The sequence below is a fragment of the Heteronotia binoei genome, chromosome 13, assembly GCF_032191835.1.
Source record: "Heteronotia binoei isolate CCM8104 ecotype False Entrance Well chromosome 13, APGP_CSIRO_Hbin_v1, whole genome shotgun sequence".
NCBI classification, from domain to species: Eukaryota; Metazoa; Chordata; class Lepidosauria; order Squamata; family Gekkonidae; genus Heteronotia; species Heteronotia binoei.
In genome coordinates this window covers 27,834,074-27,860,890 of record NC_083235.1, presented here as the reverse complement: position 1 = coordinate 27,860,890, position 26,817 = coordinate 27,834,074, and the positions used below count along the sequence as shown (strand labels likewise).

General features: G+C 46.8%; 1 protein-coding gene across 2 annotated transcripts in view; it reads right to left on the bottom strand.

The window, feature by feature from the left end:
• Positions 1-15,725: 15,725 nt before the first annotated feature.
• Positions 15,726-26,817, bottom strand: part of RARG (retinoic acid receptor gamma) — a 193,938-nt gene continuing 182,846 nt past the window's right edge. For both annotated transcript variants that reach the window (XM_060252200.1, XM_060252201.1), the window contains 3 exons: positions 25,533-25,737; positions 20,138-20,296; positions 15,726-18,037 (listed from right to left, as the gene is read on the bottom strand). In XM_060252200.1, coding sequence (XP_060108183.1) covers positions 17,856-18,037; positions 20,138-20,296; positions 25,533-25,737 — 546 coding nt within the window. In that variant the 3' untranslated portion in view covers positions 15,726-17,855. The remainder of the gene's footprint in view (positions 18,038-20,137; positions 20,297-25,532; positions 25,738-26,817) is intronic.

The window sequence follows — 26,817 nt, the reverse complement described above, 5'->3', positions numbered from 1 at the left end:
GGAGAGGGAGGGGAGGGGCCTTAGCGTGGTACAATGCCATAGAGTCCACCCTTCCAAGCAGCCATTTTATCCAGGGGAGCTGATCTCTGCCAGCTGGAGATCAATTGTAAAAGTGGGAGATCTCCAGGCCCCACCTGGAAGCTGAAAGGGGACACAGAATAACTGTGGAGTATTAACAAAATAACACTCGATAAGAAAAATATCACTATTAAATGCTTTTCATTGACCTTTGGAGTTGAAATAGCCACAAAATCACATACCCACCGTCAATCCTACATGACACAGATGTGATTGGGTGATTCAATTTAGTTATTTAATTCTTCATCAGATTTATGGGTATATTCAGGAAGTGAATTGCAATCATCATCACTCTACACAAGAACAAAGGGGAAAAGTCAGACTGCTCCAACTACCGGGGGATAACCCTGCTCTCCATCGCAGGCAAAATCCTTGCCAGAATACTCCTGAACACTGGTGCCCACCATTGCAGAAGAACTCCTCCCAGAGAGCCAGTGCGGCTTCAGAGCTAACAGGAGCACCACCGACATGGTATTTGTTCTCAGGCAGCTCCAAGAGAAATGCAGGGAACAGAACAAGGGTCTATATGTGACTTTTGTCGACCTTACCAAAGCTTTCGATACCGTTAGCAGGAAAGGCCTGTGGTAAATCTTGGAACGTTTAGGATGTCCCCCAAGGTTCCTCAGCATGATCATCCAGCTACATGAAGACCAGCGAGGCCAAGTCAGACACTGCAACGACCTCTCGGAGCCCTTCCCAATAGGCACAGGTGTAAAGCAAGGCTGCATTCTCGCGCCAACTCTCTTTACGATCTTCTTTAGCATGATGCTTCAAAGAGCCGCAGTAGATCTAGATGATGACGATGGTGTCTACATCCGCTATCGCACCGATGGCAGCCTGTTCAACCTGAGGCGACTAAAGGCTCACTCCAAGACAATGGAAAAACTTATCCGCGAGCTACTGTTTGCTGATGATGCTGCACTCGTCTCCCACTCGGTATCAGCTCTGCAGCATATGACGTCCTGCTTTGCAGAGGCTGCCAAGCTATTCGGCCTAGAAGTTAGTCTGAAGAAGACAGAAGTTCTCCACCAGCCTGCACCCCAGGAAGATTATCATCCTCCCTGCATCACTGTGGGTGAATCAGTTCTGAAGACAGTCCAGCAGTTCAGCTACCTGGGGTGCATCATCTCCTCAGATGCTAAGATCGACAAGGAGATTGACAACAGGCTGGCAAAGGCAAACCGTGCATTTGGCCGACTGCACAAAAGAGTGTGGAGCAACAAGCATCTGAAAAAAGGCACAAAGATCAATGTTTACAAAGCGGTTGTGATGACAACCCTCATCTACGGCTCCGAATCGTGGGTTTTATACCATCACCTGCGACTCCTCGAGCGCTTTCATCAGCGCTGCCTTCACACCATCCTCAACATCCACTGGAGTGACTTTGTGACCAACACTGAAGTCCTCAAGAGGGCGGAGGTTACAAGCATCGAGCCACTGCTGTTGAAGACGCAGCTGCGCTGGGCAGGGCATATTTCTAGGATGGAAAACCACCGCCTTCCCAATATTGCTCTGTATGGCGAACTTTCCACCGGCCATCGAAATAGAGGGGCACCAAAGAAGAGGTACAAGGACTCCTTGAAGAAATCCCTTGGCACCTGTCGCATCAACCATCACCAGTGGTCTGACCTTGCCTCAGATCGCAAAGCATGGAGGCACACCATCCACCAGGCTGTCTCTTTGAGAACGCACGCATATCTGGTCTTGAGGACAAAAGGAGATTGAGGAAGAATCGCACTGCTACAGCACCAACCCCAAATCAGACTTTCCCCTGCAGCCACTGTGGCCGGATCTGCCTGTCCCACATTGGTCCTGTCAGCCACCAGCGAGCCTGCAGCAGACGTGGACTACTGCACCCTTCTTAAATCTTCGTTCGCGAAGTCAAGCCGAGAGAGAGAATTGCAAGCTGAAGTGACTCCTGGAAAAATTAAGCTGGGACATATGACTCACTTCCCTTTAATCCCTGGGGAAGGACACACGTGAGTACCAGAGATCTCGGCTGTATCAATCAACTGAATAAGACTTCCCCTTTCTAGTCTTCTTGTTGGTGAGTGACCCACCAAACATGCCACACTGAAAGCCATGAAGGTTTGGACTGCCAAATTCTCAACCAGCCACTGAAGCTATACTTTTATCTGCAGCTTTTAGGTATAGATATGAAGGCCTCCTTCAGGTGGGGGGAGAGAAAATAGGGAAAACTCCCCACAGAGAATTTCCCCACCCCAGTTTTAGTGTACAATAGGGATAACTGCAAGAAAAAATCCACCTATATGAAATATTTCTCTTTTGGAATGAGTGAAAGGCTTTTAAGGTTTTACTCACTTAGAATGTATGATATGCTACTTTTTATTTCAGGAAATCTACATTAGACAAGATAACTTTTGTATAAACTATAGATTATGTACACTGAATTTTATCCACAATTAATAATGCTATATTGTATATGATAACATACTTTTGAGGAGTGGTGTGCTTTCAATGTTAGAATGCTTTTTGAGATCCACATTTGCAGCTAGTACTATTATACCGGTATGAGATTGTTTCTGACCAAACATGTTATTTTCTTTACTACAAGATCTGTATTTTTTTTTATTTTACATCCTCTTAAAAGGCAAACACTAAGATACATGTGCTAAGGTACCACAATGTGCAGCAGTTTCCAGCACTCTTTTTTTATGTGTGTGTGGGGGGACTGTTTGCAATTTTGCTTGTTAAAAAAAACAAAAAACCTAACGGTGCAATATGAAGCAGAGCTGCATTTTAGTAAACCCACTGACTTCCATGGATTAAGAACAGTGTAATCCTGTTCAGGATTGCATTGATAGGCATTGGTATTTTTAAATTTAATAAATATGCCAAATAGCACATTGTTATAGATGATGCACTTTATGCTGGTATTAAAACAGTAAAATAAGTTTAAGCTTGATAAAGACTGCATATGTTTCAATTTTCTAAAATTTCAATACCTATCCCCAAAAAAACTCCCTTTCCTCCATAGATTCAGAACATCAATTGTGTGGTGATTCCCCTCAGCCACCATGGGCTAGTAGCCAAGACTTCTTTATTTTTTTAGCAGGAACACAGTTCCCGCTGGCTTGGTGACAGGGTGTGTGGCCTAATATGCAAATGAGCTCTTGCTGGGCTTTTTCTACAAAAAAAGCCCTGCTAGTAGCCATTGATAAAACTTACCCTCCATGAACCTAATACCCTTTTAAAGCTCTTTATTCCTGTGGTCATCGCTACATCCTCTGTCAGCAAATCCCACATTTCCGTCACTCTCTGGATAAAGTAGTATTTCTTTTTGTCCATCCTGAAGCTACTGCCTATCAGCTTCATTGGATGCCATCACATTCTGCTATTTTGGGAGGGGGAGAAAAATTGTCTTTGTCAACTCTCTTCACCCCAAACATGATTTTATAAACCTCTATCAAGTCCCCCCTTATTCATCTCCTTCCTAAATGAAAAATCCCAGAGTCTTCACTTAAGCCTTTCCTCATAAGGAAGGTGCTCCTGCTTCAACCCCAGCTGAACCATCTTGGTTACATCACCTTTGTGTCTGCAAAAACAGCTGCCTTCACTGGAGTTTGCCGAAGATATATGTTTGTGAAGGAAGAAAGGGAACCAGCAGCTAGCAGGAAGTGCAAAGGGGTTAGAGATTAGTGACCTCCTCTTTTGTGGCCTGCCTGGCATAAGAGGCTATGAGTTTTGATGTGAACAGATAGCACATAGAGAGATAGCTGTTTAACTTTCCTTCTTTTGTTGTTTTTCTGTTAAAGATCACCCCCCCCCCCCCGTTACTCTACTCCCCACAGGGTAAAAAGATGTGGGGTTCTTTTTGCATCACATCTTTTTGGATCTGAGAGGGCAGAATTTCACACTATGCCACAAACAGAGGTTTCCCAAACATGTACTTGATGATTAAGATGACTGCAGGGGAAAGCATTTTCAGCAGTGAATCAGAGGGCGGGAAGGTGGCTTAAACCTTCCCATCCATTGAAGACTTCCCCTACCCGCCCCCTACCCCTTGCATGCTTTTCTTTGAAGCTGTTTTTTTCCTATGTATCTGAAGAAGTGTGCATGCACATGAAAACTCATACCTCAAATAAAACTTAGTTGGTCTTAAAGATGCCTCTGGACTCTAACTTTGTTCTGTTGCTTCAGACAAACATGGCTACCCACCAGGGTTTTTTTCTGTTTGGGGAAAAAAATAAACTGTGAAGAATGGCAGCATGACGAATTGGTAGCTGCAATGAGAATTAAGCACTGACTCTCCCCATCCAATTCTCCCTGTTCCCACTTCTAGTTGAGAACCCAAGCTTGGTTGGACAGCTATCATTGCACCCCTAGAAACAGTCGCTGGCACCACCTGGGGGACAAGAGCAGAATGACAGTAATAACGCAGTCCTTTCATATTGGTACAAGCAGGGCTTTTTTTATCAGGAATGCACAGGAACACAGTTCCGGCTGGCTTGGCACCAGGGGGTGTGGCCCAATATGCAAATGACTCCTTGCTGGGCTTTTTCTACCAAAAAAAGCTCTGGTTACAAGTAGGTTGTAGTTGGGATGTAGATGGTATGGTATAGCTGTACCTGGAAGCTAAGCAGAGTGGATATTTGGAAGGGAGACCACCAAGGAAGACACTGCTGAGGAAGGGTAACGACAAACCACCTCTGCTTCTCAGTTGCCTTGAAAGCCCCTTTCTGGGGTCACTATAAGTTGGTTGTGACTGGATGGCACACCCATACACATGAAGGCATGACTGCTGAGCGCCATCACGGCCCCTCAGACAAAGATTCCATTTGGGCCTCCCCATGTGACTTGGATCCAAACCAAATATTGTAACAAAACAAGTTGTTTGGCTGACAGCATGCATCTATAATAACAAAATGATCTACATGTCCTATTGTCCATTTGCGGCAGGCATAACTCATCAGAAGATAAAACTGGAAATATCAAAATTGGCCACCAATGTCAAGATGATTATGGGAACTGTGAAGCAGAGAAATAACGAGGTTCACACTCATCACTGTGTTGAAATGAATTTTTATTTTGATATCAAGGCAGAACTTAGCCAGCCATACACCCAATATGACTAAGTTCAAGTTATTTTCATTCAGACCATTTTTATTCACACCCCAAAACAAGCAGGCAGGCCCCCAAGCTTATCTGACTCAACATGCCCCACCTTCCTGTAACTTCTAGTATTTTCCATACGTCCTGTTTCCATGCGTTATTAGCTCTTGCAAGAAGCTTCTCAAAGAGGTGGAGGCCCTTTTGTTATCTACTTTAAAACCTTGAATTCACACCCAGTGAGATTATCTGGCCTCTAACAGACAGTTGCTTCAAACAAACATTGTATCAAACACCCTCCTTTTGAAGGCATAAGCATGCTTTTATTCATTATTATAGGGGTATTCATTAATTATTCAGGGGTCCCCCTTCAACTGCAGGGCCCCAAATGAAAAGAATTGGAATATCTTGGCCCAGGTTATTATCACCAGACCTCTCGTGCTATTTGCAATGGAAGCTAAGGCTGTATAGTGGTTAGGATCTGGGAAACTGAGGTTCAAATCCCTACTCTGCCATGGAAGCTCACTGGGTGACCTTGGGCCTGTCACTTACTTCTAGACTAACCTACCTCAAGGGGTTGTTGTGAGGATAAAATGGAGGAGAGGAAAATGATGTAAGCTGCTTTGGGTCCCCATAGGGGAGAAAGGCAGGATATAAATACAGTTAAATACATACATAAATTCAAACTTAAGTTCCTCATTTGTTACCACTGAGGCACATTAACATTATCACGCATGTTAAGGGGCAGAGGGAGAGGGGAAGCACCCTTTTACTACTATGAAAAATTATGGGGAAATATTAATTTCCCCCCTTCTATCTATACTGTTATCAAAGGTCTGCTCCTATACTACTATTAAATACCTTTTATGTTGCCACTCAGGATGGGTGAGAAGTTGAGAGTGAAAAATAAGGGTGAGAGTTTAAAAATTAGAAGTGGGAATAGATGAATGGCAGATCATGAAAGGAAAAGAGAGCAAAATGAAAGAGGAGATGTGGAAAAAAGAGAAATGTAAAGACAACAAAAGGTTTGTTTGTCTGTTTGTTAACACACACTAACAAGCTTGCCCCTTTTGCAAGATCTGGCTGTGCAGGAAGTGGATGGAACTAAAGGAAAAAGGAAACTATAGACCTTGTTAGGAGGTTGCATCCTGGCATTGACTATAGCATGTCCTGGCTGGTCTTCTCTTGCTTCAACACTGACTTGGCTGACAGGTTTAACAGGATCTGATCAGCAAACGGTTTCCCATAGCCTCGTGGTAAACGTTGCAGAAAGGTCGAGCTCTTTGCTGTTTTCTGCCTTCCTTGTGCCCTTAGTGGTTGCAGTCAGAACTGCATTAGAAAACATGCTTTCCATGAATACATTATGATACTGGCTTCAGGGGCCCTCCAGGTGTCTTGGCCCCCCCATATGTTGTCTCCCCCGCATCCCCTCCCATTGGTGGCCCTGCATATTAGTTGTATTAAAGGCAGGTGACTACAACCAATATGATATGGTGTAATCAACAGGCAATCAGGATATGACACTGCCTTGTTTGGAGTCAGACCATCTTTCCATTTCAACAATAACTGATTTTTTACAATGTTCCCCCAGCAACTTTTGCCTGAGATCTTTCAACTGGAGATGTCATTTGTTTGTTTATTTATTTAAGACGTCGTTGGCCTGTCTTTCTCCTAAAATGGACTCAAACTGGGTTATAATGATTTTTAAAAATACATTAGGATGAAGCAAACCATAAAAGCCTTCATATAACACTTACAGCTAAACACACTAAAATAATGTACTTTTGATCCACTTCAAATGCATTCTGCAACTGTGTGAAATGGAAAAAATTCTCTTGCAAACAATCACTGAAGTGGATTGAAACTGCATTATTTGGCATGTGTGGCAGGGTTCCAGAGACCATATTACTAAACTACTGGAGTACAAATCATATTGAGAGACATAAAAAAGAAATGGTTGTGTTATTGTTATCTATTGCAAAAACCTTGTTAGTGAAAAAATGGAAGGAAACTCAATTACCTTCAATCCAAAGTTGGTACAACAGCATCTGGGAGCATTTTATATGCTGTAAATTAGCTTTTGGTTGTTATTATACCATATCAGCATTTTCATATGAAAAACAAATTGTAATACTTTGGTTCCCAGTAATTAATTTCTCGACCCAACAGGAGATCCTACTGAGTAATGCACTGTACCATTCAATGATTTATTTTTAAAGAAAACCTGTATTATATGGTATAACTGGTTAAAACTTTCCTTTGTCACTTGCTGATGTAAGCGTAAGAAATTGTAATTTTTCTGTAATTTTTCTTTTTTGTTTGTTTGTAAATAATAGCAACTTGAAGAACTACATTTTTCAACTAATGCTACTATATTGTTGTAATCAGACAAAATTCAATAAAAAATTATGTATTAAAAAAAATTGGCATGTGTGAAAGCGTCCACCTGACTGTATCATCCGTGTGGTCACTGAGTGCACCAAAGCCCTTCATGATCTTGGCCTCTCTTATTTATGGGGCTGCCTATTTCTCTGTGTGCCACCATGACAGCTCTGCTCACGCCAGCAGGGGCTTCTGCAGGTGTTATCCTGCAAATGGGCAAAATCAACAACAGCCTGTCTACCTGTCCTTTTTCCATTGTGGCTCCTGCCTTGTGGAATGAATGCCTGAGGAGGTCAGGAAAGCTCCCAATCTAAACCTTCTGCAAACTATGCAAAACTGAACCATCCGAGAGAGCTTTTCTGCACAGGTTGACTCAGCCTTCCATCCTTCCAAGGTGGGTAAAATGAGTACCCAGCTTGCTGGGGGGAAAGTGTAGATGACTGGGGAAGGCAATGGCAAACCACCCCGTGAAAAGTCTGCCATGAAAATGTCATGATGTGACGTCACCCCAGAGTTGGAAACGACTGGTGCTTGCACAGGGGACTACCTTTACCTTTAATAAGGCTGCACAGTACAAAATGGTCTCACAAACCTACTGGGATAAATGATCAGGAATTGTGGTCTTTAATGCCAAAGATAGCATATTTTAAGTAGGATCCCATGATTTTTGCACTGCATAATGTGTTATGTTCAGGGACACCCCATGGCGCCCTAGGCCGTCTCGCTTCCTGGCATCCCCCCACTCTGTGCCCCCCCCCCCCGTACCTCCTTCTCCCTCCCTCCCTTCTCCACAGCATGTTAATTTCAAAGCCGGAACGGGCTCTAGTGCCGCGTTCTGGCTATCTAAAGCCCCCCTCCCGCCTCCTTCTCCCCCCTCCCTTCCCCACTACATGTTAATTTCAAAGTCCACCCCCTCCCAGCGATTGGAAAAACCACACTGCAGGGCTGCGCTCCCAGTCTGTCAAGAGCAGCATCCTGAAAGTGTGGTCCCGAGGCTGCTGAGCTGACTCCTCTCAACCCAGGAAGTGGGGAGGGGAGAAATCAGCAGCTGCGGGACTGCCTTTTCAAGACGCTGCTCCAGACAGACTGGGAGCGTGGCCCGCAGCATGGTTTTTCCTATCGCTGGGGGGGGGGGCGGCTTAGGATTAACATGCAGTGGGAAAGGGAGGGAGGAGGCATGGGGGGGGCAAACTAGGCGGTTGCAGGAGGGAGGCCGATTTTTCCACCCTTGCCCTGCGGGTGCCCTAGGCAACCGCCTAGTTTGCATAGCAGGGGAGCCGACCCTGGTCATGTTAATACTCATGGTGTGCTCCTATTCCTTCTGGTGGCTCCAGTTTTCTTATATTCGAATGCATTAGTTATTGAATATCCAATTCTGTTGATTGTACTGAGTCACGATGTGTAATCCGCTAAGTCCGTGTGAGAAAGGTGAACAATAAATAATGTAAATAAATAAATACATCTCCTGGGAGCTCATTTGCTGCTTCCATGCAATGGGGTAAATGGACTCTAGAATGCTGACGATCAATAAAAAGGGCATTCCTTGGTATCCCTCTTAGCAGTGCTGGATTAAACCCTGTGGAGGCCCCTAGGCAGTCGAAATCTTGGACCACCCTTGCAAATTTTTCCCTAATACGGAGACTCAGAGCGCCCACCCTGCCACTTGTGACTCCCGCTGCAGCCTGCAGGCACCTTCTCAAAAGCCCCTTTGAGAAAGCTGTGGAGGAGAGGCAGAGAGAGGCAAGCTAGGTGACAACACCAGCAACTGCTGCACCAGGCAAGTCGGGCAGAGAGTGGCTCAGTTGCTGGTTGCATGTGCAGGCTGGAAGGGCTGCAAGCAGGGGGGAAACCAGAGTGGAGGGAGCCAGCCCAGGGTCCCTAAAGGCATGGGGTCCCATAGGCCAGTGCCTACTTGGCCTATTTGTTAATCTGGCCCTGCCTCTTAGTTCCATTTTTGACCATCATGGGAGGAGTAAGAAAGGAATTGAATCCCAGGAGTTTATCCCACCAACATCAAGTTATTTAGATGCAGGCTAGGAAATGCGGGCAACTAACCAGATATATCTATATTCTAATTCTCTTTGACTTTGATTTTTACCTGCATCCTTTTGACTCTCCAATTAGATATGAGCTTCTCAGTTGTGATTTTGTTTGCCTCTAAATAAAACTGCTTTGCCTGACCTCAGTGTTGTTCTGTTCCTTTGAGTATTCAGTCATAGCTGTAAACCAACTCTGCCAGCACTATCTGGTGGCAGGCAGGCAGGCAGGCAGGAAGGAAGGAAGGAAGAAGATGATGATGATGATATTGGATTTATATCCCACCCTATACTCTGAATCTCAGAGTCTCAGAGTGGTCACAATCTCCTTTACCTTCCCCCCCCCCACCCCCAACAAACACCCTGTGAGGTAGGTGGGGCTAAGAGAACTCTTACAGCAGTTGCCCTTTCAGAACAACTCCTACGAGAGCTATGACTGACCCAACACCATTCCAGCAGCTGCAAGTGGAGGAGTGTGGAATCAAACCCGGTTCTCCCAAATAAGAGTCCATGCACTTCACCACTACACCAAACTGGCTCTCAAGGGAGTTAAGTTTTCTTCTCAGGTCCCCTCTGCCTATAAAAGTCCCAGTGGGGAGGAAAAAAAGTCTTCAATGGCACCTTCTTCAAAGAATCTGCTGGCAGTGGCAGGAAAGCTCTTCCCAGAACATCCCCTTTGTTTCTTGGGTTTTCCTAGGTACATTTGTCCCTACACCCCAGGCAGGGGAACAGCCCATCCCCTACATCACCACACTGGCCACGAGAGACAGAAGCTTGGGAACACAGAATAGGGAGGGTGCCACCTTGGGAAAGAACACTGTAGTCACACATGAACACATGTGAAGTTGCCTTATACCAGGGGTGGCCAAACTTGCTTAACGTAAGAGCCACATAGAATAAACGACAGATGTTTGAGAGCTGCAAGACATGAATGTCAGATGTTTGAGAGCTGCAGGACAGGAAGGAAGGAAAATAGTTGGGGAGAGGTAGGAAGAAAGCCACTTTAACGTTAAATGCATTTTTCAAGTCACTGGCTGGCTTGGCTGAGATAAGTAATTTAAAGAGAGAAATGCCTTCTCCAAGCTGACCAATGGGGTGGTGGGGGCTTCAAGAGCTGCACAATATGTGTGAAAGAGGCGCATGTGGCTCCCAAACTGTAGTTTGGCCACCACTGCCTTATACTGAATCAGACCCTGGGTCCATCAAGGTCAGCATTGTCTTCGACTGGCAGCAGCTCTCCAGGGTCTTCAGATCACCTGTTTCCAGTGTTCCCCCAAGCTGAGTTAGTGTGAGCTAGCTCACAGTTCTTTAGCCTCCGGCTCACACATTTTTGTCTCCACTCAGGGAAAATGGCCCCAGAGCAAACTAAATTTATGCAGCAGCTCACAACTTTAGTGCCAGTAGCTCACAAAGTAGGATTTTTGCTTACAAGACTTCACAGCTTAGAAGGAGTATTGCCTGGTCTTCTTTAACTGGAGATGGGGGTCAGGGGTTGCTTTGTAGAAAAATAGGTGGTGGAGCTTATTAGCATACTTCATTAGCATATAGTCCCTCCCCCCAGCCAAAAGCAACCCGACGCAAGAAAGGAGAGGCACGGACGAGCAAGGCTTGCTTGGGCTGGCTAGAGATCCAGCCAGCACAAGCAGGTCTCACTCTCCTGGGGCACTCCTGCCCCCCCCCCCAGTCAAAAGGCCAGCAAGCCACCAACCATCCAAAATCACATAAGAAGTGGAGAAAGGGTGGTGTGGGCTTCTCCGGGGGTTAATGAGGGCTGCTGGGGGCATGGCAAAGCCCCTGGTCGCTGGTTGGCTGGCCACTCTCCTAATCCAGGAATTGTTATGCAGCTGCACCCACTATTCAATGAACCAGGCAGGTGGGGAGGAGGAGGGGGAACCCTCAGAAAGGTTCAGGAGCTGCACTCCTATGAGCTGCTGAATCCGAGGCCTGTGGGGGGGGGTGTATATATATATGGATATATGAAGCTGCCTTATACTGAATCAGACCCTTGGTCCATCAAAGTCAGTATTGTCTACTCAGACTGGCAGCGGCTCTCCAGGGTCTCAAGCTGAGGTTTTTCACACCTATTTGCCTGGACCCTTTTTTGGAGATGCCGGGGATTGAACCTGGGACCTTCTGCTTACCAAGCAGATGCTCTACCACTGAGCCACCGTCCCCTTACCACCGTGTGAATGTGGAATCTTCTGCAAGCCAAGTGGAGGCTCTTCCAGTGAGCCACAACCCCGCCCCTCGTCATTATCTGGGGCCCAGGACTGAAATATCTACAGTATACTCATCCCCAGTCTCTTTCCAGTACTTAAGAAAAACAGCAGCTAGCTCCTGCCATATATCTTGACTAATTTAAAACCGAATTCCTGTCCCTTGAGTGCAAATTACACAACAATAGGAAGAGAGATAAACCGGCAGTAAAATGCCAGCCTAAACAAACTCTAAAACATGTTGGAAGAACTATGAGAAGGGGCCAAATATTGTTATTCTGCCAGTTTGCATAATAGAGAGGGAAATCAGACATTTGCCTTGAATGTACATTACAGTCTACAACCCCCTGTACAACGTAATTTTTCTTACTACTTGCATTGAATCACTTTGAAGTTGCAGTCAATACATTTAGGGTTGAATGCACTTTAAACCCAGCCACCACCACCCCCCCCCCCCCAATTTATCCAGCAACTGGTTCTAATGTGGACATGGGCATGTTGTTGCTTACTGATGTGTGTGTGTACTATAAAGCATATATAGCATTCCTGTCTCAATTTTTAAAAACACTTAGGATAAACCAATGTTCAGAGTCGGGCTTTGACAGCTGTAGCTGTCAAAGGGACACAGAAGATGAAATTTTGGGAAGTGGGGTTTGTTGTGCATGGCTCAGAATAGCTGCCACCCTGCTTTTACACACCCCTTAAAGATACAGTCAGCGGCCCCGTGGCGCAGAGTGGTAAAGCAGCAGTACTGTGGTCTGAACTCTCTGCTCACGACCTGAGTTCGATTCCAACAGAAGCTAGATTCAGGTAGCCGGCCCAAGATTGACTCAGCCTTCCATCCTTCCAAGGTTGGTAAAATGAGTACCCAGCTTGCTGGGGGGGAAGTGTAAAAGACTGGGGAAGGCAGTGGTAAACCACCCCATAAAAAGTCTGCCGTGAAAATGTTGTGAAGCAACGTCACGCCAGAGTCGGAAATGACTGGTGCTTGCACAGGGGACATTTCCTTTTCCTGAAGATACAGTGGTAAGACCCTAAGAACTGCTTTGCTGGATCTGGCCAGGGGTGGTCTTAGTGATTCCCAGAATCACTCAGGGAGCTGGTGGAGGGAGGATCAGCTGCAGGGGTCGTTTTGTGGGAAATAGGTGGTGGAGCTCATCCAGGGATTGTTATGCAGTTGCACCTACAATTCAATGGACGTGGGAAGGAGGAGGTGGAACTAGATGACCCTTCCAACTCTATGATTCTGTGATTCTCAGAAAGGTTCAGGAGCAGTGCTCCTGTGAGCTCCTGCAGAATCCGAGGCCTGATCAGCTGTATGGTGGTTGGGGACCCTCCCTTGTTGTTTGTCCTTGGTACTGAATTTGGAGATGAATTTGCTTCAGCCAAGGCTTTTTTTTTTTAGAAAAAGCCCATCAGGAACTCATTTGCATATTAGGTCACACCTCCTGATGCCAAGCCAGCCAGAACTGCATTCCTGCTCAAAGAAAGCCCTGGCTTCAGCCCACGGAGATTCTAGTTAGTGGTCTTCCTAATTGGCATTGTTAGATCCTCCTTGAATTTTTCCTATAGCTGATTCCTACCCCACCCTCCCCATCTCAGGCAGCAGAGGGGAATCAGCAGCAACTCCACAACAGTTGTGGATTCAGCGTAGCATCTGTCTGCAGGGGAGTAGAGCACAGGCTCCCCAAGCATAAAATCACAGAGTAGGAATGAACCATACAGGCCATCTAGTCCAACTCCCTGCTCAATGCAGGATCAGCCTAAAGCATCCGTGACAAGTGTTCATCCAGCTGCTGCTGAAAGACTGCCAGTGGCGGGGGGGGGGGGAGGAGAGCTCACCACCTCCCTAGGTCAGGGGTGTCAAACATGCAGCCCGGGGGCCGAATCAGGCCCCAAGAGGGCTCCTATCAGGCCCCCAAGCAACTGGCTGTCATCTGCTTCCTTCTCCCTCTCTCTTGCTTCCTTCTGTGTAACAGCTTTCTTTGCCAGGCTTGCTCTATTGCACAGGTGCTACAGAGCAAAACCTCTATTTTCTCCAATGGCTGAGATTTCTCCCGTGGGGAGGAAGGGGGGGAGGGAGAGCTTGCTTTGCCAGGCTCTCTCAATCCCACAGCAGGGCCACTGAGCAAAGCTTCTGTTCCTTCTATTGGCTGAGGCTCCTCCCCCTCCTGATCCCATGGGGAAAGGAGAAAGCCAGAGCTTCCTTTGCCCAATTTCCTCGATCCTGTGGGAGAAATACAAAGCACCTTTAAGACCCACAAGTGCTAATGTTTTAAGCATGTTTTAAGGGTTTTTAAAAAAATTAATTGTGTTTGCATCCTTTATAAAGTTTATATCTCTGCTACCTAATCTTAACTAGGTACACATGGCCCAGCTCGACAAGGTCTCATTTATGTCAGATCCGGCCCTCATAACAAATGAGTTTGACACCCCAATTCCACTATTGAACAACTCTTACTGTAGAAGTTGTTCCTAATATCCAGCTGGTACCTCCCCACCCTTAATTTAAACCCTCTGTTGCCAACAGGAACAGCTCCCTGCCCTCCTCGAAGTGCCTTCAAATATGCAGAGAGCAATCATGTCCCTCCACCTCTTCTCCAGATTGAACATTCCCAAGTCCGTCAGCCTTTCCGCATAGGGCTTGGTCTCCATAGCGCCCAGGGTAGCTATTTAATTAGGGTGGCCACCTTCAGGTGGGGCCTGGAGTTCTGGAATTACAACTGCTCTCCAGACTGCAAAGACCAGTTCCCCTGGAGAAAATGGCTGCTTAGGAAGTTGAAATCTACAGCCTCCTATCCCTATTGAGCTCCCTCCTCTCCTCAAACGCTGTCCTGCCCAGGCTCTGCCCCAAATCTCCAAGAATCTTCCATCCTGGAGTTGGCGATCCAATATTTGTCTGGCAATTTTGTCCAATATTTGGATTCTAGTGGCAGCCAGCAAAATGTCTCTGGAAAGCCAAAAATGCAGGGCATGAAGATCAACAACCTTTCCCTTGTGGCTTTTCCCCTCTAGCGAATATTGAGAGAGATATTGCTTCTTCCCATGGAGGTTCCAGCTAGTGATCTTCCTAATAAGCCCTGATAAAGCTGTCCTCCTTGAATTTGTTTAGCCCCCTTTCTTTTGTCCCAAGTGGTCTAAGCCAGTGGTCCCCTACCTTTTTGGCACCAGGGACCAGTTTTGTGGAAGACAATTTTTCCACAGACCCCGGGGTGGGATGGTTTTGGGATGATACAATTGTACGCTTTATTTCTATTACTTTGGTGTAATGGTTAAATGTGTGGACTCTTATCTGGGAGAACTGGGTTTGATTCCCCACTCCTTCACTTGGAATGGCCTTGGGTCAGCCATAGCTCTCGCAGAGTTGTCCTTGAAAGGGCAGCTGCTGCGAGAGCCCTCTCAGCCCCACCCATCTCATAGGGTGTCTGTTGTGGGGGAGGAAGATAAAGAAGATTGTGAGCCGCTCTGAGACTCTGAGATTCGGAGTGGAGGGCAGGATATAAATCCAATGTCATCGTCATCTTATTATTACTACATTGTAATATATAATGAAATAATTATACAACTCAAGGCCCAATTGGTAACAGTCCTTGGCCCAGGGGTTGGGGACCCTTCGTCTAAGCTAAAGCTAAAGACTGATCAATCCCCCAAACACTGTCATTAGCTTATCCGGTCACCCAACACAAAAGACAGAAATCCATGCTTATCAGCACGCCCTTTTCCAAAAGATGGGATTAAGCACAAACCAGATGCCGCCTGCTCTGCTAGGCACATGACCCACACCTTGCCTCATCCAGATGTGGTAGCTGCATCGGCCTCTACCACCGGTAGTGGATTCTGCAGCAAACAACAGCTTCGCACAGCCAGCCAAAAGTATTCTCACTGCTGCTGAACTAACGCCACTGTGGCGAAATTTCGGAACAAACGAAGACATTAAAGAGCGTTTGGGTTTCCATCACTTTATTTTGCAAAAATAGAAAAGTCCCCCTCTCTTCTGTGGCACAGCTGGGAGTGCAGGGGTCAGGAAAGATTCCTCTAAAATACCATGGAACGCTGTTCTGTAAACATCACAGAAGGGCTTCACCTTCTCTTCCCTCCCTCCCACCCACCCACCCCCACCCACGCAGCAAATAGACCCCATTTTAAGGCCTGGGGTAATTTCTTTTTAAAAAAATTGACAGCTTAAGACAAGTGGGGACAATCGGTGCAGCTCCCATTCCTCAGGGTAATATTATCCCTCATCACCAACTCCGGAGCAGGGTGGGATGGGAGGGGGGGAACGACTCAAAAGGCAAATAAATAAACCCACTGAAAGCGTTGCCCCATTCTTGGCCAGCAGGGGGCAGCAGCACCTTCAGTTCTCATTCCCCCAAGTGGATGAGCCCCACCCAGCACTCGCTATGGTGCCTTCCACAGCTGCCATGCAGCGGGAAATAGGGTCTGGTGGTCTGACGGTCTCTTGCCCCTGATCCGAGCAAGGTCTGGGGGTGGGGAGTAAGGGAAGAGAGGTGGAATAGCAGCCACTTCACGGCGAATCCTCAGCAAAAAGGGTCTGTTGTAGTGTTCAAGGACTGGGTGTTGCTAGGAGGAGAGAGTGGGGTGAAACTTTCTCTTGCAAAATGTTTGCCCTCTAGGGGTTGAGAAAGCATTTGCTATGTCTTTATTTGATCCACTGGTTCTGGGGGAGGGAGGGGGGAGCTGGTGCCGGTCTCCTCTAGGCCCGTGGGGGAAGGGGGGCAAAGTTGCCTACAGCAAGAGTAATTCACCACCACCCATCATCAAAGTGCTGGGGAAACAGAGCGGAAAGTGGGTTAAGACAAGCGGCGTCCTCCCCCCGCCCGGAACACTCCCCCCGCCCAACCTGTTCAATCTTTGTGTGCAGGGCACTTGGCTCCCCATTGGGAGGGCAGGAAAAGGAGGCCCTGAGAGAAGAAATGGGTTTAAGTCTGTGGCTCTGTGCCCTTAATCTCCACCCATTCCTTGATATCTTTGGTATCTAGTGTCCTTTGGGGTCCATTTCCCAGAGTCCTTAGCACCAGAGGGGGGCGTCGAAAGCATTCCAAGCAAGAAAAGACACAGGCTCCCCCACCCACCCCCTATACTCCCCTTCTCCCCCATCTTGAGACTCGGGAGGTCATGGGGAGGACCCCCCCCCACCATCCCTCCCCATTATGGGATTAATCTCTGCCCCAACAACAAAACATTAGCACTTTATACAGCTAACAAAAAAGCACAAAAAAAGCCCTGTTCCCGCCCTCCTATACTCACCCCTCTAAAAAAAAAATACACATCCCACCATTAGAATCCACAAAAATGGTTATTAGCCCTCCCCGACCCACCCCAGGAAAGTTCTGATAGGGCATAGGGATGTGTTGAAGTCCTGGCTTTGCTCTCCCCAAACCCCAAAAAGTCATTGGTCCGAGATATCTTTGTGTGCGTGGGGCAGCTGGGGAGGGCATGCTATCCCTCTGTCTTCAGAGACCTGAATAAATAGCGTCCCGGATGCCTGGGTTCCTGACTTCGGAGGATGCAGGGTACAGATGTGATCCCCAGTCAGGATGGCGGAGCGGCGAGGCAGGCAGGACCGCCGTCTAGAGGCCCGTCGGTTCTTGAGATGCCCCTTTTCCTGCCAGCACCGAAATTGCACATTTGGAGATCCTCCTGTTTGGGAGAGGGAGGCTCTTCGAGTCTGAGCCCCTTGGGGGCTTCCCACGTCCTGAATATTTGGCTTGAGGGCACCTGACTTGACAGGACAGGCAGCCTGGGACTTTGGCAAAGCTTTGGGGTTGGGAGCGAAGGCTTCTGAGTATGCATCCAAGACCCCATAGGAGGAAGGTTAAGGCAAGAGACATCCACCCCCAGAGTCGGCCGCTGTAGCAGAGGAGAGGGGCATGCATGCCTCCTAGTTGGTCTCGAGCGTTGCCGTTATCCCAGTCTCCGGTGCATGGCTGAGAGCAGGGAAGGCAAGTGCACAGTCCTGGAGGAAATGAGCTTTGGGAAGGACCGAGGAGGTACATGGGAAAGGACTTTCTCCCCCACCTTCCCTAGCCTAGATCCTGGCTCGCGTGAGATGCTAGGGGGCCTCCTCCTGGCTCTTGGGGTCTGCTGGGCTCTCCTCGGAGCTGAGGGGTTCTGCCACCGGTGGAGGCTGTGATAATTCCTCTTCAAACATCTCGGGATTTTCCAGCATTTCTCGGATGAGGGGCGGCATAGGGCCTGGGATCTCCATCTTCAGGGTGATGGCTCGTTCTGCACCTGTTTGCGGAGGAAAAGGAAGAAGAGGCAAGAATGAAAAACTCGTTGCTTCCTGCCAGAAGGAATGGGAGTGTAGCGCAACTATAGGATCTTAGTGTACAGCTGTGTAAATAAAAAAAAACGCTAAGAGACACCATAAATTTTATTGTGTATTGCAAAGATTGGGTTCCAGTGATAGATTAGCCTCCAAACTGAAGAAAGACGAATGAAACGTCTTGATATCTAGAACAAATGTCTTTGGAAGGGCTTCTTTTAGAATATTGTCACTCCTTTGTGATTGGAAAGACTGCTCTTGAACTGTCTTCTATTAATGTCTTTTTGCTTCATGCTCTTTTCTATTTGAAGTTCTATGTGCAAGCTTTGTCAGAACACCACTGACCTCTACATTACGCTGTCTTGTTTAAAATTTAAGATGTCTCAGCGGTTTTTTTTATATATATACCCAGAAGGAATGGAAGAGCAGCTGTCTTGCTGCCACAAACCATATTACCCAGTGCACAGCTTCTGCCATGGCTGGTGAAAGCACATGGCAAGAGCCAGTGTATTCTAGTTTAGGAAACAAAGGGCCTGCAGATGAAACCTTTGTTTTCAGTCTCTAGCAGGTACACATGGCCCTGCCCTAGATAGGCCAGACTAGCCTGACCCTAACAGATCTCGAAAGCTAAGCAGGATCAGTTGTGATTTGGATGGGAGGCCGCCAAGGAAGTCCAGGGTTGCTGTGCAGAGGCAGGCAATGGCAAACCACCTGTTCATCTCTTGCCTTGAAAACCCCGTAAGAGGTCATGATAAATTGGTTGCAACTTGACAAGTACACATGAATACATGAAGCTGCCTAATCATGAATCAGATCATTGGTACGTCAAGTTTGTATTGTCTACTCAGCTTGGTAGAACTTCTTCAGGCTGAGTTCTTTCTCAGAACCTACTGCCAGGGCCAGCCCTAGACTGTCTGTCACCCTAGGCAAAGCTAACTTCTGGCACCCCCATCCCCCTGCACTGATAATGTCACCAAGTCACATGGGGGGCACCAGAAGGCCAGCACCCTAGGCAATCACCTAGCGTGCCTAGTGGCAGAGTTGGCCCTGCCTACTGCCTGGTCCTTTCAACTGGAGATACTGGGGACTGAACCTGGAACCTCCTGAGCCATGGCCCTTCCCCTAGATATCATTATAACACTGTATCACTAGAACACCAGCAATATAACCATTTTTTTTAGGCCAGCAAAAACCCATTCTACAAAGCAAAAGAGTTGGTGGGTAGGGATGACATGCAGGAGGGAAAAGGGAGGAAAGATTGAAGCACTGTACAGTGTGGATATTCAGGGCTTGTTTTGTATACACTGTGGATATTCAGGAACTCCTTTGCATATGAGGCCACTCACCCCTGATGTAGCCAATCCTCCTGGAACTTACAGTAGGCCCTGTAAGAACAGCCCTGTAAGCTCTTGGAGGATTGGCTACATCAGGGGGTTTGGCCTAATATGCAAAGGTGTTCCTGCTATCAAAAAAGCCCTTTGCTGCTAATGCCATTGCAATAATTGTACACTGGGGAATTGTTCCCCATATGGAAGCAGCCAAAAAGACATTAAAAGGACCAGGTAGGAAGTGATGTGAAAGACCTCCACCTGAGGCCCTGGAGAGCTGCTGCCAGTCAGAGTAGACAATACTGACCTTGATGGACCAATTGTCTAATTCAGTACAAGTGAAGGTAGCTTCATGTGTGTTCATGTTTTGCACGCTGGATGGGAGCTAGTGAGGAGTTGAGCAGTAGAGGAACCAGAGATATCTGAGATCATCGAGTCCCTTGCTGTTAGGAAAGGGGTGGTGGTATCCAGGGGTAGAATTCAAGCAGGAGCTCCTTTGCATATTAGGCCACACACTCCTGATGTAGCCAATCCCCCAAGAGTTTACAAGGCTCTTTTTTGTAAGCAAGAGCTACATCAGGGGTGTGTGGCCTAATATGCAAAGGAGCTCCTGCTAGAATTCCACCCCTGGTGGTATCAAAGAGCACAGCATGTCCTGCTGTCACCTCAAGTAACAAACCAAGATGTTGACGATCCTATGTGACAGAGCAAGGGATCACCCAGATGATTTGGGCTCACCTTTGGTGCTGATGCCCCGTAGGTCGGTGATCTTCATCAGCATGCGGGGGAACATGTAAGGCTTGTTGGGTCGACGTCGGCGAGCATAGATCTTCAGTGCTTCCAGTAGCGGCTCCTGCAGCTTGTCCACTTTCTCTGGCTCCTCCAAATCCATACGATCTGGGAATAAGAGACCAAGACACTGGACTGGAGGGCTAGACATATTGTCACAGAAACCTCTGGCCTACTCTAGGAATCTCACCTTCCCTTTTGGGGTGAGGTGAGGGCAAGATTTTAGTCCTTATGGTTCTGGAGCATAACTTGAAAAGTTTAAGAAAACACAGAGCACATAGATAAGGGGTCCCCACAGTGTTCCCTCTAAGCTGAGTTAGTGTGAGCTAGCTAACAGATTTTTAGCCTCCAGCTCACACATTTTTGCCTTAACTCAGGAAGGATGACCCCAGAGCACAATGATTTATGAAGGAGCTCACAACTTTCATGCCAGTAGCTCACAAAGTAGCATTTTTGCTCACAAGACTCTGCAGCTTAGAGGGAACATTAGTCCCCAACCTTTTTGAGCCTGTGGGCACCTTTAGAATTCTTACACAGTGTGTTAGGCATAGCCACAAAATGGCAGCTGTAAGAGGTGGATCCAGCCACAAAATGGGAGCTACAGCTTATCTTCACTCACACAGTGAAGATCCTTGTGCAGTGGTAGCAGCTGCTGACAAAGCAATGTTTGTTTGTTTTTTAAAATCTGCACAGCCAATTAAATCTGCAATCGTCAATCAGACACTATTCTGGAAGAAAACCCCAGCTGGCCCAACCACTTTGTAAAAACACTTGAAAGGGGTCCAGGAAAGGGGTCAACAGGTGCCCCAGTGCCAATGGGCACTGTGTTGGGGCCGGTGATCTAGAAAGATATTCCAGGAAACATTCCATCTAACACAGTTTGCACAACTCTGCCACTAAACCTTCCTTTCTACCCATTCCAAGTTATCCCCAAGTCTTTCTATGATGAACTGTGCATCCCACCATCTTGTCAAGCAGGATGTACCAGTAACCCTGAGAGTGCCACTGTTGAAAAAAGTTTTAGCAGAGTACCAAAGGCACAGCGGAATAAATGCAGCACTCAGTCATGTGTGTTTGCTTAAAAGGAAAAAAAAAACTTTAGTAAGAGATAAAAAGAGAGGGTTACACTGAATTTGACAAATAACGAAGCACAAACAGACTAACTCAACTTCTGCTGATCTAAACACCATCTTGGCCAAAATTCCTGTGGTCTCTAGAACAAAGAAAAGGAAAGTTCCCCAAAACTGCCTACGTGACCAAAAACAGATAACTGTCTCTAAATTATCGATTAGCCAATAGAGAAACTCAAGACTCCCTTATTTAGAATGCCACCTCCTTTCTCTAGAGGGAAAAGCTACACAACGCTAATTAACTACAGGTGATAAACATAAACAGCAGATTAACTCTTTCATGACAGAAGTGGAGGCATATTCCAAGACCCTTCTCAAATGTCACACACTGAAGTCATGCAAGCTCAGTTTCTTGCGCAGGTGCTCAAACTTCCCCTTCGAAAGAGACTTGGTAAGGATGTCAGCATTCTGAAGGAAAATACTTGAGTTCCGTCAGTCCTTGTTGTTGCATCTCTCTCACAGAATGGTATTTGACAGCAACATGCTTCCTTCTTGCCTTGATGATTTCGCTCTTTGATATGGCTAGGCAGGCTTGATTGTTTTCAAACAAGGTTATTGGTTTAAGGCCCATCAGCACCAAGGTCTTTCAGCAGACAGATGATCCATTCAAGTTCACTGCAGGCATTTGAGACAAACATGTTTTCAGCTTCTGTTGTCAACTGAGCAACTAGAGTTTGCTTTTGATTCATCCAGCTAATCAGGCTTTTTCCATAGGAGAACAGGTAGCCACTGGTTGATTTACAGTCAGATTTGTTTTCAATTCAGCATCCATGAAGGAGGAGGAGATTGGATTTCTACCCTGCCCTTCAGTCAGAGTCTCAGAGCAGCTCACAATCTCCTTTCCCTTCCCCTCTTCACAACACACATCCTGTGAGGCAGGGGGGCTGAGAGAGCTCTGACAGAAACTGCTCTTGAGCAGAACAGCTCTGAGAGAGTTATGACTGACCCAAGATCACTCCAGCAGTAGCATATGGAGGCATGAGGAATCAAACCTGGTTCTTCCAGATAAGAATCTGTGCACTTAACCACTGCACCACTCAGTCTTGGCTTATCACAAGCTGAGATCTTCAGTTCCAGGTCAGCTGCTCCTTTCAGATATCTAGCCAGTCTCCTTACTGCATTCCAATCATAATGATTTGATGAAGTGGTCTTTCTGCACAGGATTCCAACGGCTGCAGCTACATCAGTTCTGGACACTATGCCTAGGTACAGAAGTTTGCCAATTGCTTTTCTCTATCATTGGTTGCTCTCCATCCTTAAGAATGAAGCAAGCAGGCTGAAGTGGAGTACTAACTATTTTAGGATCGTTTAGGCCCAAGGATTCAGCAAAGCTTAGAATTTTGCGTTTCGGGTTCAGAAGAAATCTTCCATTTTCAGTCCATTCACTTTGTATTCCAAGATAGTGGTTCACTTCTCCCAGACATTTCATTTTCACTTCTTTGTTTTAAGTTCTCAGCAATTTCTTGAGCATCCTCCTTGTTTCGGCAGCATAAAATCAGGCCATCAATGTAAAAGACCAATTCCGCACTTTGCACTTGCCTCCCTTCTGTGCTGTGCTCCTCATGATGGCTCTTTTTCCTGGATTCTGCACTGGCATCTCAAGTGGGGCTGCGTGTTCCCTGCTTGCTTCCTGACCCATGCAAACTTGAGAGCCGAAAATGAGACCGGGACGAAGGCTAATGCAGAATCGGTCTCAGTGCATACTGATACTGTCCATCTTGATGCCTTGAGAATACACAGGGTTCTGCCTTTCCTTGTCGAAAGCCTTGACATCGCAACAGCAGAGTTAACTTTTCATTCCACGCTCTGGTAGCTTTGTTTAAGTCCACAGACGTTCTTTTGAAGTTTGCATACCAAATTCTCTTTTCTTGAAAGCCTCCTGGTTGTTCCATGTAGATTTCCTCAGACAAATCTCCATGAAAAATGCTATTTTAATCTCCAGATTTTCAGCATGCATCCCTCTTGATGCTGCTAAACTTAGAAGAGTCCCGATGGAGGTGTATTTTACAACAGGTGCAAAAATTTCAGAAAAATCAGTCCCATCCTATGCAGAGGTTTAGGTATAAATTAAAAAAAGGAAAGGAAAGGTCCCCTGTACAAGCACAGAGTTTTGTACAGCGTTTTCAACTCTGGGGTGACATTGCTTTCACGTTTTCACGGCAGACTTTTTACAGGGTGGTTTGCCATTGCCTTCCCCAGTCATCTAGACTTTCCCCCCAGCAAGCTGGGTACTCATTTTACCGACCTCGGAAGGATGGAAGGCTGAGTCGACCTGGAGCCAGCTACCTGAACCAGCTTCTGCTGGGATCAAACTCAGGTCATGAGCAGAGGACTCTGACTGCAGTACTGCAGCTTTACCACTCTGCATCACGGGGCTCTTTTATTTGGGTATAAATAGCTGGCAGAAAAAAAATACCCAGAGCTGTCCACTCACCAGATTCTTGGGATGGAAATTGTATTGATTCTCATATTGTACATAGCTGTGGATTCTCAGGTTGCATGTTGGCAGAAGAGATTCTTGGGTTTTATGTTAATGTAGATACTCATTTTTGCACTAGCTGGATTCTCTAATTTTACATTTGCTAGGCTTGCAGCAGCTTCCTATTTGTTTTGGTTTGGGTGAGTCTCAGGTGGTACACGAGCAGCGATTCTCTGGTTTTACATTGTTAAAACTCCCCCTCCCCATAGCAATCAATGGAGACTGGCTGGGGGCACCTCATACAGGGGCCCACAAAATAGGACCAATATTGCAGCAGAGTTGCTGCCGCCTGTCCTTTAAATAAACCTCCACATTTCAAGTGAACTGTGGAACCAGTAGCTTTAAAAACAGCCTCCCAGAAAGATTTCCCATAGGGAATAATGGAGCCAAAAAATATCAGAATCCCTCCAAAACTGAATTTAAATATCAAATCAGTATTTGGAAACTGGGAATATTGGTATTTTTTAGCTCCCTGATATCTGGAGCTGGGGGGGGGGGAGGAGGAAGATTTTTTTTTCTTTGAACTGCACATCCTTAGTTCCTGGGGCTTGGCTCTGTATGCTCCTGGCTACTAGCAGTCCTTTGAAGACAGCAGCTCACCAGGACATTTCCCTGCACACTAAATGGCCAGCCAGTCCCTGCTATAAGGATACATGAGCTTGGCTGCAATTTCAGAATCAACCTCTGTGTACACCCCAGCAAGGGAATAGCACTTTGTTCTTTCCAGGGGTAGAATTCTAGCAGGAGCTCCTTTGCATATTAGGCCACACATCCCTGATGTAGCCAATCCTCTAAAAGCTTCGAAAAAAGAGCCTTGTAAGCTCTTGGAGGACTGGCTAAATCAGGGGTGTGTGGCCTAATATGCAAAAGAGTTCCTGCTAGAATCCCACCCCTGGCTCCTTTCCCCCACTGACCTGCATCTGCTCCCCCTTTCTCCAAAGCATTTCATGAATCTGTTTTCATTTTCTATGAATTGACTCTGCTGGTCTCTATGCTGTTGTAGTTCTTAAGCTTTGTCCTGATCGGAACTGTATTTGGTTACGGCTCTTTCTGATGACATCGCCTTGAGGTGACTTCGAAGCTTTATCATCAAATGCATTTTTAAAAAAAATTGCAATTACACAAGTAGTCCCAGTGCACAGAGCCCAAAGTAGGGCAGACGTCACACCCTGCCTCCTGCTGGGGCAGTGCTCTGTTTTCATTCCTACCTACACACCTAGCTAAAAAACGCTCACATCTCGCTGTACAAAAGCAGCTCACACACACAGCTCAACAAAAAGATGCTAAGTTAATTGCCAACAGGCACATACGTGTAAACAGAATATTAGGCTATTTATTTGCTTGGGGGAGGGAGAGGTGGAAAGGACGGAATTTTAACTTTAAATGCCTTCTCCAAGTCACCAACAATTTTTTCCTCCAAGCTGCCCAATGGGGCTGTGGTGGCTTTGAGAGCCATGCAATATGTGTGAAAGAGCCACATGGGGCTCCCAAGCCACAGTTTGGCCACCCCTCGCTTAGAGGGAGTATTGCCAGAAGTCATTCTTCTACCCTTTTTCTCTGCGGGTAGAAGAAAGCACCAGCCCTGCCAAAGCTGCTGCCTGCCCTAGAGCAACGACTAAGGTGATGCTTTTGGAACACTCTCATCATCAGTGAGAATTGGGAGAACTATCCTTGCCAAGGACAAGGTCCTTTATGCCAATCTGTAGGGGGAAAGCCAGTCTGCAGGGGTATTTACCTCCACAGATAAGACAGATGGCACTGAGCAAGCCGGTCTCCGTATCGTCCATTTCGAGAGGCAGCAACTGCCCAGCGAAGGCAAAGACCAAGTCAGTGAGGGGTCCAAATCCAGCGTTATGCATCTGGGTGCGGTTCAGGGTCAGCCCATCCGAGAAGGTCATGGTGTCCTGCTCTGGGGTGTAGCGGGTACAGATACGGAGCATCTGCAGAAGGCACAGAGAAAAGGGTCAGGAAGAAAGGGTCAAGGCAAAGAGAGCGATTCCCCATCACCCAAGCTCACACTGCCCCCATAATGCCCCTTTGAGCTCAGTAGGCCCATCTTCTCTTATGCCTTCCATCCTTTGTAACACTAGGGGCTCCTGGAGCTGGTGAGGATATTGAAGCTGACAATCAGTATCCTTTAAAGGAACAGGGGCCGTGGCTTAGTGGTAGAGCCTCTGCTTTACATGCAGAGGGTCCCAGGTTTAATCCCCAGCATCTCCAGTTAAAAAGGACCAGGCAGTGGGTGAAAGACCTCTGCCTGAGCTGCTGCCAGTCTTAGTAGCCAGCGCTGAGCCTGATGGATCAATGGTCTGATTCACTATATGGCAGCTTTATGTGTGTTCATGTATAAAAATGGGAATCTTCAGAGGAGGGTGGCACACAGCAATGCCAAGCACATGTTGAACTAGTTTTTAGAAGACCGAGTACAATCCCTGCTCAAATACAGATTATCTTGCTAGCAAATGTCTGCTGCTGCGCACCCAAATATCATCACGGGTTAAGCCAGAGATAAGAGCAGCAAAAGCTTCAGCACAGCAAAAAAGACACAACAAAGCCACGGACTTGGGGTCAAAGCAGGCAAGACACTGGGAGTGCATTTATGATGTCAATTTCCCACTTCCTTCTAAGGAACTCAAGGCAATGTCACATACAGGAACAGGTACATATATGAAGCTGCCTTATCAGACCACTAGTCAATTCAAGTCAGTATTGTGTGCTCAGACTGGCAGCAGTTCTCCAGAGTCTCCAGCAGAGGTCTTTCGCATCACCTACTGCCAGATCATTTTAACTGGAAATAGCGGGGATTGAACCTGCGAACTTCTGCATGCTCTGCCACTGAGCTGGCACCCTTCTTCAACATCCAATAAGTTCCCAGCAGGCAACCCACCCAGTTTGGACTAGATGCAAATGTATTTAGCATCAGCAAGGGGGCTGCATTCATGCACCTCTGGGACCCACCTAAAATTTATTTATTTATGCGAACATACATGCATGCATACATACTTTTAGGCTGCCCTTCC